General features: G+C 54.8%; 2 protein-coding genes across 8 annotated transcripts in view; one reads left to right on the forward strand and one right to left on the reverse strand.

Moving 5' to 3' along the window:
* The window catches only part of CTDP1 (CTD phosphatase subunit 1), a 41211-nt gene extending 28845 nt beyond the window's left edge, over positions 1–12366 (reverse strand). For 6 of the 7 annotated variants that reach the window (XM_060121819.1, XM_060121818.1, XM_060121816.1 and 3 more), the window contains exons 1-5: positions 11901–12366; positions 6364–6447; positions 5615–5708; positions 4107–4235; positions 2378–2528 (exon numbers count right to left, since the gene is read on the reverse strand). In XM_060121819.1, the coding sequence (XP_059977802.1) occupies positions 2378–2528; positions 4107–4235; positions 5615–5708; positions 6364–6447; positions 11901–12205 (763 nt within the window). In that variant the 5' untranslated portion in view covers positions 12206–12366. The remainder of the gene's footprint in view (positions 1–2377; positions 2529–4106; positions 4236–5614; positions 5709–6363; positions 6448–11900) is intronic. The other variant, XM_060121820.1, reaches the window with a different exon arrangement.
* A 404-nt stretch (positions 12367–12770) lies between these two features.
* TIGD1 (tigger transposable element derived 1) lies at positions 12771–16140 on the forward strand. Its single transcript, XM_060121821.1, has one exon. It carries the CDS (start codon positions 13843–13845, stop codon positions 15616–15618), a length of 1776 nt encoding a protein of 591 aa, XP_059977804.1. The 5' UTR covers positions 12771–13842; the 3' UTR covers positions 15619–16140.
* The last annotated feature ends 296 nt before the right edge of the window (positions 16141–16436 follow it).

The raw sequence follows: 16436 nt of genomic DNA on the forward strand, positions 1-16436 counted from the left end.
ACAAAGTTCAGTGTTACCCGGCAGCTCAGAGCCGCGGGCAATTAGCACCACATCCGCCCACCTCGCAGGGGACTGGGAGTGGCATCAGGGAGGAGCCCGTCGCCGACAGAAGTGGCGCCAAACAGGAGTTCACGCGCTAGTTTGGCTTTGTCTCCCTGACCTTCGCGTTCACAAAGCAAAGGGGAGGGCAGGGTGCTCGGGCAGCACTCCTAAACTCACACCGTGACAGGAGAACCCGTGTTTCCTCAAGCCTTTCTTTACACGGACGAGGAGGCACCTTCATAACCTCGCGTGCATCCTCTCCCACACGGCCTGCCCACAGCCGCCTCCCTCGGTGACAGGACCCTTGACATTGCAGGTTTGACACCCACGCCTTACTGTTTCCTACTACTGACGGAGACGGACGCGTCACCTGTCGCTAGGCCTGCAGCCCGAGGTCCTCCTCCGGGCGGAGCCGTGTGCCCCTCCTGAGGGCCCCTGTGCAGCGGGGCGGCAGCCGCCCGGTGCTCAGGGCCTCGAGGTCACTGAGTCGTCTGCTTCATCGACAGGCAACGCCCATCTCGCAGGAGAAACACACACTACCGTTCTATGTAAAGAACTTGTATGAACGCTGAAGCCTCTCAGCGGCTAAATCTAAAACACTGAGTATCAGAGCCTCTACAACAAATGAAGAGCACGCGAAGCGCTTAACATTTCCGCCCCAACGGAAGCGTTTCTATCCTCGCTACACCGAAAGGACACATTTTGTGAAAACAGTAAAGCTGACAGGAAGAGGAAGTTACGAAAACCATCACTGTTAAAACCACTGTCAGGCCTCCGCACGTGTGGCCTCTGCTTGTCATCTGCGAATGATCAGACTGACACGGCCGGTCAGCCGGCTCCTTCCAGCGAAAAGCGCAGTGGCCACTAAGCTCAAATCCACGTGCCCCCGAAGGCCTCGCAGCTCCCAGAGCCATGTGGGGCACCAGCCCTGGGGGCCACGTGCTTCCTCCCGGGCCCTCTCTGCAGGTGAACCGTGGTCGCTCTCAACGCCCTCACTGGGGTGGCCGAACCACCTCGGGTCCCCTGGTCGAGGTGCTGCTTGGAGGGTCTCTGCACCCACTGTCGCTGGGATACTGCCTGCGGTCTCCTCGTGATGGCCTCGTCTGGACTTGCTGCAACTTGGGATTCTACGGCACACGGCGCAGCCTGAGATGGGGCGAGCCCTGTTCTTAGGAACCTCAGGAAGCGGCGATGGCCACAGGCCCTGGGGGGGGGCAGGGCGGCAGGCTGAGCAGGGACGCCTGCCCCCCCCCGGGACCTTCGCTGGTGCCCTCCGTGCCTCACTAACTGACACCTAGCGAGGCCAGGTTCCAGAGGTGACGGCCACAAGGAGAAGCCTGAGGCCGCACCTGAAGACGTCACTTGCTATTCCCACGTGGGGTGTGGCTTACTCGGCGGTGTGAGAACTCTGCAAAGGAGTTGCGTCAGTCTCCAAAGCACGCTCCCGCGGAGCCGCAGAGCAGCCATACGCTGAAGGTGAACACGCTGAATGTTAGTTACAAGATGGATTAACTAATGACGCTGCCTCTGTGTTTGTGACTAACATTTCCTACAGAGGCAGCAAATGTTAAAGGGAATTTAAAATGTATTTCTCCACTGACAAGACCAAGAGCCGTCTGCAAAGGCGTCTGCATTTAAAAGTACTTAGTTTAACGTACCTGTAACTAATCCTTAGGAGCTGTGACATACTGCGGGTGCCAATGTCCAATGATGGGCCCCAGTGGGCTAGAGCCCAAATGTGCCTACGCAGGGGAAGCTGGTGCCCTTCACCCCGTCCCCAGCCAGAGCTGGGGGCCAGGGGCCTCCGGTGTCCATGCACGAGAGCAGCCAGCACAGAACCGCAAGCCCGAACTAGGACAGCAGGTTAATACATCATCACGCTGCTCCCTTCCAAGTAAGAGAGACTGTTCTGTCTGCGCCGAAAGTGCTAACTGCAGACAAACACAAGCAACACGGCTCCAGAGCTATTTCCAAACGGATTAACATTTTTTAACAGAACCCTCATAGCGAGAGTTTCTACTTTTCCATGTATGTGTGGTCCTGACCGACTTCCAAAGTGGCCCGTGGCATGCAGCTGACTGGAGTGATGGCAGCCTGCCCTCTGCACTGGAGCGCGTCTGTCACGGCCCGTGGGCCCGGCAGAGCAGGGAGGTTCTCGTCCGCCTGCAGCCTGTGGACCGACTTAACTGGGCCCCCACCTGCCAGCTGGGAGACTGAAACTGAGTTTGGGAGACCTTCCTGATCTTTCCCCTTCATCTTCAAGAAACATCGAGAAAAAGAGAGAAGCCAAACGTGAAGCGTCCAGTGCGGGGACTGAGCCCCACGGCCCGCTCACCTGCGATCGTGTGTGCGTACAGCCGGCTGCCGAACGTGAAGACGTGGAGCTCGTACAGCTTGGCGATCTTCTCCAGGAACCCCTTGCAGTGCGGACGCAGGCGCGTGTGCAGCATCGGTTCGCCCCGGCCCAGCTGGAAGTGGAATATGCCCTGCAGAGAACAGGCCCAGTCAGGGGGCGGGAGCCGCCGTGAAGGCTTGGCCCTGCGGCTGACGCGTGACACGTGACAGCAGGGTCACCGGCGGGCTGACTGCAGTGAGCCACGCCCACTCCACAGGAACGCTCCTTCTCACGCTCTATGGAGGAGGGGGGCTCCACCTTCCCTGCTGCAGTAACCACCTGTGGTAAGCGCCCAGGGCAAGCAAGGAGCTACCCAGAACGACCAGGTAACTACCTACCTGGGATAACTTCCTGTGATGACTATGGTAACTCGGCTGTCCGAGGGCTTCACTAAAAGGCTATCAGGACACCGGTGGACGCTTACACACCCTGACCGTCTTGCCAACACTGTTTCCCTGATCACGGACAAAGTGCACACCCCTGAGAGAGTCACTGCCCATAGAAGCAAGCGGCAGAGCCGCTGCGGACCGCTTAGGACCCACCTCCAGGGGCTACTGACAGTGTCTCCCAGAGCTAGATGAACACAGACCAAGGGTCCCACATCACTCAGTCTAACTCATGGGCGGTTTAAGATGCAACTTTACTACCGTACAAATGAAACACAGAAGCTGAAACATTATTCGCAGACATCTTTAGGAGACAGACAACCTGCTTATACGTGATTAACGTGCACGCACGTCCACTCTCCTTAGGGAGTTAAACTTTGATCCTTTCAATCCTCTTTGTCATTCATTTTCTCAGTAGTAATAAACTAAAAAGAAAGGAAACAACCTGAGGCCTAGTTAATTTTTTGCTAGCTCTAAATTCGTCACACCCCTCATGATGGGGCTGTTTTGGTAAAACATCTGGGAGTGTGAAATGGTATAAAACACCTTCCACCATACTCAACAGCTAAAACGTCCAGAAGCTACAATAGAAACATCCTTAAAATCCCAAGTTAGGATCTCCGAGGTTAAGGATTCAACATGCCTCTCTGGCTGTCGCCAGCAGGTGTCCTGTGCGTCCAGAGTTGGGGGCGAGGCGGGGGGTTGCCATGCGTCCCGATGCTGTCTGGGGGTCCAGAGGGGCCTGGCCAGTGGGCAGGTGTGGGCAGAGGCACAGGGAAGCCCCCAGCAGCAGTTGAGCGCCGTCCACACGGCCCCGAGGACACCCTCCTGCCACACAAGCTGAGAACGGGAGTGGCGTAACCGTGCAAACTCTTATGCAAGGAGTGAAAAGGGCCGGCTTCGCAGGCTGCGGTGCTCGCGGCAGCCATGCCCTCAAGCTCTGCCCCCCAGCCTGAGTGCAGCGGTCGTGATGCAGGAAACCCCCGAGACGCCTGCCAATCGTGGACGTCACATAAAGAGCGTCTTACAGAAGAGCCCACGACATCAAAGACTAACTGAAAAGCACACGCTGTTCTGCGGGTGAGGGACTCGACGCCAGCGCTCACCAGCTACTCACCGGCCTCCGCACCGTGGCCGAGAGCTTCCGGAGCAGAGCGCCCTGCTCCTGCACACTTACTGAGCCGAGGATCCGCGCTCCTTCAGACGAAGCTTGTACCTAAGCTGCACAGGCCTGTGCGTGTCGCTGAATGACCTGCCCCCCCCCGGCCCCCGGAGGAGCTCACCTTGTTGGACATCTGCGGGCAATGCTGCTCCGTCGTGTGGATCAAGGTCTGGTCCAAGTCCACCATGAGCACTAGTTTTCTGTTGCGATGCAGTCGCTGCTGGTCCTCCCTTCCTAGCTTTTCAGCTTGCTAGTTAAAAAGGAAAAAGAGAGACGACAAAGCAAGTACATGTGGATCCAAAACAAAACTCGGTCTTATGAGAAAACAGAAGAGGAAGCCGAGGGGTTCACGGCCCCACACGCCTCGCCCGCCTCGCTCGCAAGCCTAGCGGCCTGCAGACTAGGCCCCAGTGCCTGTCCTGCGTGGTCCAACCCTCTTGAAGCCACTCCGACTTGTGACTGCTTTTCATTAAACAGGCAGACCGGTGCACGGGGGCTGAGAAGAAAGTGGCTGTGTCTATACAGACTCAGCCGAAGGCTCTGGAGCTGCTCAGGGCAAGCGACCGGCAGAGCTGAGACAAGCAGCGAGCCGAGCGTGGGGCGGAGGGGATCCCGCCGTCCGCTCCTGAAGCGGCTCACGCAGGACGGGCGAGGATTAGTCCTGCACAGCAGAAACGACGGGGGGCGCCTTCTTCTCTTTCTATCCTCAAACTTCCTTGTTTTGTCTTAAACATACACTTATGTATTTGTATTTGTTTAAATTTCAGCAATTCAGAAAAGCCAGAATCACGTACCTCGCACTTTGCCTTTCCCATGAAAGACAAAGCAGGTACACATCATTTAAAAGCACACACCTAACAAAATCATAACACTGAAGAGAGCTATTACCTACTACCTGCAAGAACGTAGAGCTCCGAGACTGCCTTGAGGTAAGACAAAAAGCCAGTTGTTACGGAGCCCCGTGAGGTGGGCACCGTGCCTAGTGCCCGGTCCTGGCGACGCTCACTCACCCCACCGTGTGGACCCTGGCCCAGGTGTCAGGAGGCCTCTGACCAACACGGCAATGTACAAAAAGCAACCTTTTTCTTTCCAGACATCTCTCCAGCACTCGCACGTCTCTGCACATGAAAGCACAGCACCGGGCCCTCACCCTCCACCCCACGTCCACGCAGCCAGCGCGGATCAGACCTGACACCTCCCCCCTCCTGCTCGGCCCCCTGCTCCCCGGGCAGGAGCCCTCGAGATGCCCTCCCCTCACCCCTGCTCACGATGGGCCCGGGCTCTGCACTTCCCCCTCGGCTCTCTTCCCACCCGCAGCTCTCCAAGCCCAGGGTCCGGCTGCAGCACCCTGGAGAGCTGCCGACCCAACGCAGCCCCGCGGAGCAGTGCTGCCTGCAGGCGGGATCGCTTGGCGAAGGAGGAGGAAGGGGTGCAGCCCTCACCCGCGGGCAGGCCACATGCGCCACATAAACCACCCGTCCACCACGGGCACACTGTGAACACAGCGACGGCGACGACAGAGCTGGTGTCTTCTCCTGTCGCTCCTGACACTAAGAGCGGCCCATAGATGCGCTCACGGCTCTCAGGAACCGTCTTCCCAAACGCTGCCCCTGCCAGGGGCACACTTACCTCGGAGCTCACCATTAGCTCGGGGACGCTGTGCACCATCGACACGGTGGCCGTGGACAGCGGCACCTGCGGCCTCCCATTCTTACTCTGCAGCCTGCGAAGCGAGAAGGGGCTGCTGAAGCGACACCTGCAGCTCATTAACTTACGCGGAAATTTTAGCTCAGGCTTTAGCTGATGAGTCCTGCGGGCTTAGTGCTGAAATTTCCCCCACTGTCTGAAAACAGACAGGAAAACCAAGGAAAAAATTAAGTAAGAGTCACACTCACAGAGTTCCCTTTGAAAATAAAGATGGTCCCACTGAAACACAGAGGCCCAGAGCGTGAAAGCAGAACAGTCCACACTGCTCTACACGTACAAACGGGGTAAGCCACTCAACAGTGGTGGCAAACTAGCGCAGGCTGCGAGATGGGGGCCTGGAGGTTGTGAAATGCCGGCTGTGTCCAGGGATGGCCGGTCCCAGTGCGGAAGCGCGGTTCACTCAGCGGGGATGAGAAGGCAAATCCCAACCCACCAGCTGTTTCCTACCACACCTGGGGTGGGCGGCAGACATGCTTTAGTGCTTCCAGAGCTCAAAGAAATCAAACCAGAGAGGAAGCGGACTGACTCACGCTACATGCGGGCAGACGAAGGGCAGCGGAGACAGATCCTCCAACCTGAGCCCCTCAGGCGACCTGGCCCTCCACGCTCACACCCACCACCCTCGGGCTCCAGGGGGGACGGTGTCCCACTCTCAAGCTGCCAGAACTTACTGGGTCAGGTCTTGGCCACACTCGGCGCACAGGCCCTTCATGACGACAGGGTGGCTGCATCCTTCTAATTGCACCAGAACCGCCCTAGAATCGGGGGTGAAAACGGTCACAAGTTAGCAAGACCTAAAATCTCTTGCCTTATCCAACTCCTCTAGAAAGAGCATCTGAGTGGGCACAAGGCACCTGGATTCTGGTACCGGTTCTCCCGGCGACTCCTGCATAACTTTAACTTCACATCACCCTCCAGGGCTGCCGTTTCTCTGGCTATAAAATGAAGGACTTTTTCATCTACGATGAAACACCTGTGCCCCGTGCCGGTGTCGTGAGGGAGGCCCTGCTGGGCGTTTGCCCACAAAGCAAAGACCCTCTCTGAGGCCCAGCGGCCTCCTGGTCGGTGCCCCACCCGTGAGGGTGGACGGCTCCGCACCCCTCCCTCCTCACCCGTTTCTGTCCTAAAGGCTCTGGACTGCAAATGGTTTTCACGGGCAGACAGAGCTGCCAAATGGGGGGCAAAACCAGGGAAGCGACACCCCTCCTCCGAGCAGGGCCTCCTTCCTCCCCGCCCTTCCGGCCCCGTTGCTCATCACGACCAGCCACTCGGTGCCCTGGGCCAGGACGCCCCCCTCCCCCGACCCCGGTGCTGGGCGGGGTGGGCACACCAGGCCCCGCCGGCCTGGCCCCTCTCCCACCCTCAACGCCGTCTCAACCTCTCCCTGAAACGGCCCCCCTCGCCCCGATCCTAGACAAACCGGAGCGGCGGATGAGGGGCTGCCCTGAGCACACGCGGCTCCTCCCTCGACCTTGCCCTTCTGGTGGCACCTGCTCCAGGTCCCGCCCGCCTCGGCCGCTGGTGATCCGGCACCCGGGGGAGCCCTGCCCTGGCTGGCCTTCTCCACGTGTGGCCCCCCAGCCCCCCACGTCCACCCAAATCCCTCCACGAGGTGCCCACGACCCCTTCAGCCAGCAGCGCCTCCAGGGCTCTTCCGCCCGCGGCCTGGTCGGGGTCTCTGCTTTCCCAGCTCTCACGGCACCTCGGCCGCATGCGGGCCATGCCCTGGGTTCCAGGCCCGGTTCCGGGCCACAGCTGGTCCTCCCTGCCCGGTCGGTTCTGGGGGGCGTTCACTGCTGACACGGGGCACCCACCTTCCCAGACCCCTCCCCGCCGGGACCCTTCCCAGCCAGCCCTGCTCTCCTGCGCCCGAGGGGAGGAACGGGGCCCTGGAAGCATCTGCGACGGCGCGGTGGAGCCAGCAAGGGGACCGGAGGCACTCTGCTCCGCTCAAAGGCGCGTCTCAGACAGCTGCTCACGGGCCAGTGGTGCGTGTGGGCCCTTTGGCACCTGGTGAAAAGTCTGCCGCTCACCTCCAGGGACGCTGGCGGCAGGTGTTTGAGAAACAGTAACTGGCTCATCCACCAGCCCAGGAGGCTTACATATGCTGAGGCTGCTTATACTTCAGTTACAGGCTCCACTGACCTGCTGCCTTGTGACAACGTGCAGGCCACACGAACACCAGTGACCCCAGAGCTCCTGGGCCAGGAGCGATGACCTGGGGCTCAGCCTCCACACACCGCTCCTCTTGGTAGGCACACTGGTGGAGTGAAACTTACGGGGTACAGCAGCTCAGAAACACTCGGCCCAAATTAAAAGGAGGGGGAAACAGACTTGACAGTCACCCGTCCGTATCCACAGGGGATTGGTTCCAGGACCTCGCAGGTATCAGAATCTGAGGATGCTCAAGTCCGTTATATAAAAAGGCCTAGTGGGCTTCCCTGGTGGCGCAGTGGTTGGGAGTCCGCCTGCCGATGCAGGGGACGCGGGTTCGTGCCCCGGTCCGGGAGGATCCCACGTGCCACAGAGCGGCTGGGCCCGTGAGCCATGGCCGCTGAGCCTGCGCGTCCGGAGCCTGTGCTCCGCAACAGGAGAGGCCAGAACAGTGAGAGGCCCGCATATCGCCAAAAAAAAAAAAAAAAAAAAAAGGCCTAGTATTTGCATATAACCTAAATGCACCCTCCTGTGTACATTAAATCACCTCTCAGTTACCTATGATACCCAACACGATGCCAACGCTATGTAAATAATTGCTGGTATGTGGCAAATTCAAGTTTTGCTCTTTGGAACTTTCTGAACTTCCCCCCCACCCCCCAAATGTTTCAATCCAAGCTGGCTGAATACACAGATGCGGAACCTGTGGTGTGGAGGGCCGGACTGTACTTCCTGTCAATTACTAGATCACTCGGAACTGCTCTCCAGGGCCAGAGCTGAGTATGACACTGTCTATCCCAAATGACTTCTGCATCAGATAAAATGACAAGAGAGAGGGAAAGGGAATTAGATAGGAGCACAGCAGCAACGTCCTTTTTGGCATAAGTTGTTTCCTCCTCCAGCTTTGCAGACACTGCTCGAGGCCGGGTGAAACGCGCCGAGTGGGCTGTGTTCTACCCTAATCCTCCACACGGCCAAGGGACTGATGCACCGTGAACTCTAAAAACAAGCCGCAGAATGCCAGGCCAGTCACCCATAAAGGTCAGCTTTCCTGGTTCGTTCCTGGAGAAAATCCATAGGATAACCATCAAATGCAATTTCTAAACAAGTTATTTTCCCCAAAACACACAAGTATCAAACTCTAATTTTTTTGTACTCATTAGCTTTTGTGTCTGCTCCAATAGGAAGGTCAGAGAGCACAGGGTGTATCAGAAAGGGCAGTGTCAGGGAGCTGGGCCCCAGCACGCTGCTCCCTGGAGCAGTCACTGTCAGGTGTTGGATCTGGGTAGGGCTTACAGGTTAGGAGGGCTACGGGATCTCTTCTAAGTGCTAAACCTCTGAGTACTGAAAAATATTGGAGGAAAAGAGACTATTTTGTGCACCCAGATTGGGGTTTCTAAATGCCATTCTCCATTAAAAGAAGGCAGGATTTCTTGGAGAAATGGCTGACTCCAGGGCTGGGGATGGGAGAGCAGAAGCCATCTGTGTCAGAAAACAGGACCATGCTCTACGTTAACGGGACCTGGAAGGGCGCCCGCTTCCACATCCAGGACAGCTTGAGCATCAAGGCAAGTCATCGGAATGGACCATAAGCCACTGAATAAAATAAGAACCCCTGAATCCACACTGAAAAATTAGTTGTTCTTACAGAGGAAAACGAAGCAAGAAATAAAGCAGAAGCGATGAAATTAAGAACATCGGCACTGTACAACCCTGATAAAAACAGCAGGTTCAGACAGGCACAGATCAAGCTGGCTGGATGTCAGTGGAAGAGGCAAAGGCGCACCTACACAGCCTCCTCCCGTGTCGGTCCTTATCCATCACCACACTTGTTTCCTGATTACTTTATGCATATGTTTTCCTTTCCTTTGGAGACATCAATGTACCCGAGTGAATTGAAAAAAAGCAGACAGGTGAGGGGGAAAGACATCATCAGGTACACAATTAACAGACTTACTCTCTGGCAGGCAGTGCCTTGTCAGAAAATTTTCAAATCAAAATAATTTCAATCCACATATATATTACGAAGACAGAAACAGACTCTCATTCTATCTGCTTCCCCCCAGGGGGACGCTCTGGATGAAACGCAGCCTAAGGAGAGAGCAGCGCAGAGGAAGCCCTGGCAAAGCCTCAGTAGGGACAGTGCTGTTTTATCAAAACCTCCTGGGACCTCAGCCCCTTCCTCTGTCTCAGTCAGAATAGCTCCCGTTCTCCCCGACTGCACGAAGCACTACAAAAACGTGCAATCCCGTTACAGATCACAACAGTAACTACTGATTATTTCCACTACACCCAGAGGCAGGACTTCTACGTTCCTGCAACTGTTCACTGCCTGAGAACAACCTCTGACGTGGTCAGGATGAGTCCTGCAGAGGACAGTGCAGATGGAGACAAGGACAACTCCAGCCAGGTGGGCCCGACGCTGCGCTGGTGCTCTCCTCCCCCACACACCTGCCTTCCAGGAGAAATGCTACCACTCTTCAGGTCCTCAAAAAGCCCCACGATGAACCACTGCAGTAAGATACCCCAAGACCTGAAACACCAAAAACACACCAATAAGAGAATTACTCACAGCTGGGAGCCTGTCACTCTATCAGCTACTGGGCTGATTGGTTACATGACCTCACTGGGTTACTCTGATCTATCTGCAGGACTGGCTGTCCTGATCCATGCATGCACGTGAGTCTCACTAACTGCCGTGACCAGTAACTGGCCCGTCTGGGCCTTGGTGGCCTTTTCCATGCAGAGGAACAGAACCACATGAAGAAGATGTCTTTCCCTCAGGGTTTTTCTACACAGTGATACAGCAGCATCAGGGTGCACCTCCATCGTTTAGCTGGCAGGTTTACAGGCTCATTATGGACCAACCAATGGTCAGGTTAAGAGCTGACTTCAAAGTAACGCTGACAGTGTGCCACACACACACAGCACAGCGAGCCCCTGTCCCCTAAAGGAGGCCAGGCAGACAGCTCTGGTGGCGGATGCACTCAGTGGGCAGGGGCAGGCATCTGAGCAGAAGGCTGAGGGCCTGGCTCCCCACCAAAGACGAGAGGAGAGGAGAGGAGAGGAAAGGATGCGGGATGAGACTCCCAGGGAGGCCGGTTCTATCCTGGTCACCCACTCTGTGTGGACTAGGCAGAAGATGCTCCAAAGACAGAGGGGCAATTAGAGCCACAGGGAGAGTAGCAGGGACTGATGCCCCCCCACCCCCGGGGAGGGCCAGGGTGGGCAGAAAGGGAACTGAGCACCCAGGGCACTGAGGTCCCCACAGAGGACAGCTGCACGCCAGCCACTAAGCAGGAGGCAGGAATGCTCCCCTGCCCCAGGCTTCTGTCCCTGACGATGACAGCAACCACACCAGCCATGCGCACACGCCTTTGTGCACAACACTGGTCAACTCAGGGAGAAGATATAAACTGACAGGTTCACACACTTTAAAAAAGAAAAAAAAAACCCTTTACTAGATTAAAACAGAGGTACGACAGCAAGAGCCTGTGGCAGGAGGGTGCACTACTACTTCTCATTCTGACCTACCTGTGCCCAGGCCGCACCCCCTTCCTGAGCTGAGATGCAGAACTGCACCAGGTTTTACAACCACGTTTCGCAAGGTTTACTAGAACCTAAAGAAGTGCACGCCTCCCAACAGCTGACACTGCGACAAGCATGGAGTACGCCTGATTAGTCCTGTGCGCACTATGACCCCCTAGGTTTCCTAGTTTACAAACGTGAAGTCTTGTGGGGGAGACACCTATTACAGAAAGAGAGAAAAGAGAACACAACTGTTTTACAAAGGGTGCAATTTCGGTGACGGAGAGTTTTTTAAAAAAAGCCAGCTGCCTCTGATTAGTAAAGTCACTAGCAGTGACTGCCGTCCAGCCTTAGATAAACAGGCAGCCAAGCCGCTGTGGGCTCTAACTTACAAAGTTCTCTCAGAGTGCAGCCTTCAGCTGCTGCCCCGGAGACCCTTTCCCACCCAGTGCCGGGCCAGGACCCCTTCCCGGCCCAAGCCCAGAACTCCCTCTAGACCTCAGCCCCCTCCCTCTTTCCCACTCACCCGGGTGCCACCACCTGGCCAGGCTGCGCGCACAGCTCCCGCACCACGCCCGCGCGCTCCGACCTCAGCCTGCGCTCCGTGCGCACGCAGCCCCCGGAGCCGGCGCGAGTAGGGGCGGGCCCGGTGGGCTGCGCGGAGGCGGCGGCCTCGCACACGGCCAGCACAGAGCCGATGCGTACGGCCGCGCCAGCCGCCACCCTCCACTCGAGCAGGCGCAGCGGTCCGGGGCCGGGGCAGCGCACCTCGGCCACGGCCGGCGGCTGGGCGTCCTCGGCGGGAACGCGGCCACTGGGCGGTGCCTCCATCGCAGCCGAGTGGAGGCGCTGTGGAAAAGCGGCGGTGGACGCTCAGGGTCCGGCGCCCATCGCAGGCTACCGGGCGACCCCGGCCCAAGCAGAGGCGGCAGCGGCGCTACGATTCCCCCTTCGGCACCACCGGCTTCCACCAGCCGCCCGTTCCGCGCCGACTTCCGGGACAGCGTGCGACGTCACGTGCCACCGCATTCGTGCGCGCAGGCGCCGAGGGCCTGGGTGTAAACACGCCCACGCGGGGCCCGAGAGGTCCTCCGCCGGCCATGGGAAATGGGCGCGTCCTAGGACCACGCTTCTGCGACTGGGCCCGGTGGGAACAGTGTTCCTTCGCCCCATCCACCCCATAAGCGCCGGCATCTGGGGCTGTGGGTCGGCATGCAACGCGGAGCTGCCGGCCCAGAAGCCCTGTTAGGCGCTGAGGCTGGACATCGTGGGACTCTGAGTCCCGGGCTGCAACGCGCCCCACTGTACCACGAATCCCCGTAAGGCGCCGTGAATCCCGGCGTGCAACGAGGGTCTCTGTCCCGCAGTCCCCGTCACCGGCTGAGGGCCGGCGTCATGAGAACTACAAGTCCCGGCATGCAACGCTCTGCTGTTCCCACAACCCTTTATGCGCTGAGGGCTGGCTGGTGTCTTAGGACTAAGAGGCCGGTGTCCCAGAAACCCAATCGGGCGCTTTTGGTCCCGGCATGCAACAGGGGCTGACGTCCCACAACTCCTCCCATCACGTGCTAAGGCCGGTCGTCCGTCGTAGAACTACGAGGCCCAGCGTGCAGCGCGCCGCTGTCCCATGAATCCCAGTCAGACGTTTGGAATCCCGACGTGCCTCGCGGGAGTCGTGGACTGTGGTCCCAGCATGCTGTGCGCGGTCTGGGGTTGGAGCTTGGTGGGCGCCGGGATCCTCGCGTCGCCCCGGGGTGCGTGTTTTGGGGTCTTCTCGGGGTCTGGCCCTTCCCGCACTGTCGGAGCCGCCTCGCCGTCGTGCCCGCCTGGGGAGGCCAGGTGCACTGTGCGCAGGGACCAGGAGCCACTGTGGAGACAAGCCGAGCCGTCAGGGAGGAGTGGGAGTGGTCGTCGGCGGGGGCCTTCAAGGTCTTTCTTGATAGGATTTCTGAAGAGCTGCACTTTCTCTGGTGGGATTTGAACATAACCACCTGTCCCAACGGCAGAGCCCCCAAGTGCATGAAGCAAAAGCTGACGTAATTTAAGGAAGGCAGACAACTCAACAGTAGTACGTGCATAATTTTGCAGCACTTTGCTTTCTTCTGCTTCACAGATACTGCGTTTTTTACCAATTGAAGGTTTGTGGTAACCCTGTATGGAGCAAGTCTGTCGGCACCAATTTTTGCAGCAGCCTTTGCTCACTTCCTGAGTGTCACATTGTGGTAATTCAAGCAAACTTTTCCGTCCTTACTGGTTACGCTGATCTGTGATTGATGGCCTTTGGTGTTGCTGTTGTAGTTTTGGGGCGCTGACAGCCGCACCCAGGTAAGGCAGGGAACTTAACTGAAAAATGTTGTGTGCGTTCTGACTGCTCCACTGATGTGCGTTCCGTGTCAGTATCTCTTCTCGGGCCTCCCGATCCCCTTAGACGCAACAATATTGAAAATAGGCAAATTATTAACCCTACGATGGCCTCTACGTGTTCAAGTGAAAGGAAGAGTCGCACGTCTCTCACTTTAAATCAAAAGTTAGAAATGATTAAGCTTAGTGAGGAGGGCCTGTCGAAAGCTGAGATAGGCCGAAAGCTAGGCCTCTTACGCCAAACAGTTAGCCAAGTCGTGAATGCAAAGGACAAGTTCCTGAAGGAAGTTAGCAGCGCTACTCCAGTGAACACACGAATGATCAGGAAGCGAAACAGCCTCATTGCTGATATGGAGAAGGTCTTAGTGGTCTGGATAGAAGATCAGACCAGCCACAGCATCCCCTTAAGCCAAAGCCTAATCCGGAGCAAAGCCCTAACACTCTTCAACTCTATGAAGGCTGAGAGAGGTGCGGAAGCTGCAGAAGAGAAGTTTGAAGCTAGCAGGGGTTGGTTCATGAGGTTTAAAGAAAGAAGCCATCTCCATAATGTAAAAGTGCAAGGTGAAGCAGCAAGTGCTGGTGTAGAAGCGGCAGTAAGTTATCCAGAGCTAGCTAAGATAATTAAGGAAGGCGGCTACACTACACAACAGATTTTCAATGTTGATGAAACAGCCTTATATTGGAAGAAGATGCCATCTAGGACTTTCATAGCTAGAGAGGAGAAGTCAATGCTTGGCTTCAAAGCTTCAAAGGACAGGCTGACTCTCTTGTTAGGGGCTAATGCAGCTGGTGACTTGAAGTTGAAGCCAATGCTCATTTATCACTCCGAAAATCCTAGAGCCCTTAAAAATTATGCTAAATCTACTCTACCTGTGCTCTATAAATGGAACCACAAAGCCTGGATGACAGCACACCTGTTTACAACATGGTTTACCGAATATTTTAAGCCCACTGTTGAGACCTACTGTTCAGAAAAAAAGATTCCTTTCAAAATATTACTGCTTATTGACAATGCACCTGGTCACCCAAGAGCTCTTATGGAGATGTACAGTGAGATTAATGTTGTTTTCATGCCTTCTAACACAACGTCCATTCTGCAGCCCATGGATCAAGGAGTAATTTCAACTTTCAAGTCGTATTATTTAAGAAACACATTTCGTAAGGCTATAACTGCCATAGATAGTGATTCTTCTGATGGATCTGGGCAAAGTAAATTGAAAACCTTCTGGAAAGGATTCACTATTCTAGATGCCATTAAGAACATTCGTGATTCATGGGAAGAGGTGCAAACATCAACATTAACAGGAGTTTGGAAGAAGTTGATACCAACCCTCATAGATGACTTTGAGGGACTCAAGACTTCAGTGGAAGAAGTAACTGCAGATGTGGTGGAAATAGCAAGAGAACTAGAATTAGAAGTGGAGCCTGAAGATGTGACTGAATTGCTGCAATCTCATGATAAAACTTTAACAGATGAGGAGTTGCTTCTTATGGATGAGCAAAGAAAGTGGTTTCTTGAGACAGAATCTCCTGGTGAAGATGCTATGAAGATTGTTGAAATGACAACAAAGGACTTAGAATATTACATAAACTTAGTTGATAAAGCAGCGGCAGGATTTGAGAGGATTGACTCCAATTTTGAACGAAGTTCTACTGTGGGCAAAATGCTTTCAAACAGCATTGCGTGCTACAGAGAAATCGTTCATGAAAGGAAGAGTCAATTGATGTGGCAAACTTCACTGCTGTCCTATTTTAAGAAATTGCCACATCAACCCCAGCCTTCAGCAGCCCCTGACCTGATCAGTCAGCAGCCATCAACATCCAGGCAAGACCCTGCACCAGCAAAAAGATTACGACTCACTGAAGGCTCAGAGGATGTTTAGCATTTTTTTAACAATAAAGTATTTTTAAGTTAAGGTATGTATGCTTATTTTTAGACATAATGCTATTGCACACTTAATGGACTACAGTATAATGTAAACATAACTTTTATTTGCATTGGGAAACCAAAAATTTGTGAGGCTTGCAATATTCACTTTACTGCAATGGTCTGGAACCAAACCTGTGATACTGTGAGGTAGACCTGTCATGGTCTTTAGTTGGATCTCTCTCTCCCTTTGTTCTTCTCTCCCCCCATTTAAAAATTATGTAAATTATGTACATACCAAAGACTATGTAACCCTAAAATGAACATATCCGCCAATCTAAAATCTAGAACATGACCAGTATTGTTACAACTACCTATGCACTCCTTACCATCCCATCTTATCCCCTTGATTCCCCACCAGAGGTATCTGCCGTCCTCGGCTTTATGTTTGTCTTTCTCCTTTTGTACGGTGTTTTGCTGCATTTGTATATATGTATGCACAAAGATACTGTGTAGTCACTTTTTTTTGAGGTTTATAAAAATGCATCATGTTTTTAAATCTGAATGGCTTTTTCATTCATCACTATGAATCCGAATTTTATTCATATTATTTTATCTGGGTATAGTTTATATATTGAGACTTCTATATAATAGCTCATTGTGTGAATATGCCAGGATGGATTTATCTATTATGTTGTGAATGGACATTTGGATTGTTTTCGCTTTTTGATATTCTGAAACTTGCTACAGTGAACATACTTCTGTGTGTTTCTTGGTGTAATGAGTTAAAATGTGAGGATATGTGCATAAGTGTGGAATTGCTGAATCAGGATA

The sequence above is a fragment of the Lagenorhynchus albirostris genome, chromosome 14, assembly GCF_949774975.1.
Source record: "Lagenorhynchus albirostris chromosome 14, mLagAlb1.1, whole genome shotgun sequence".
NCBI lineage: Eukaryota > Metazoa > Chordata > Mammalia > Artiodactyla > Delphinidae > Lagenorhynchus > Lagenorhynchus albirostris.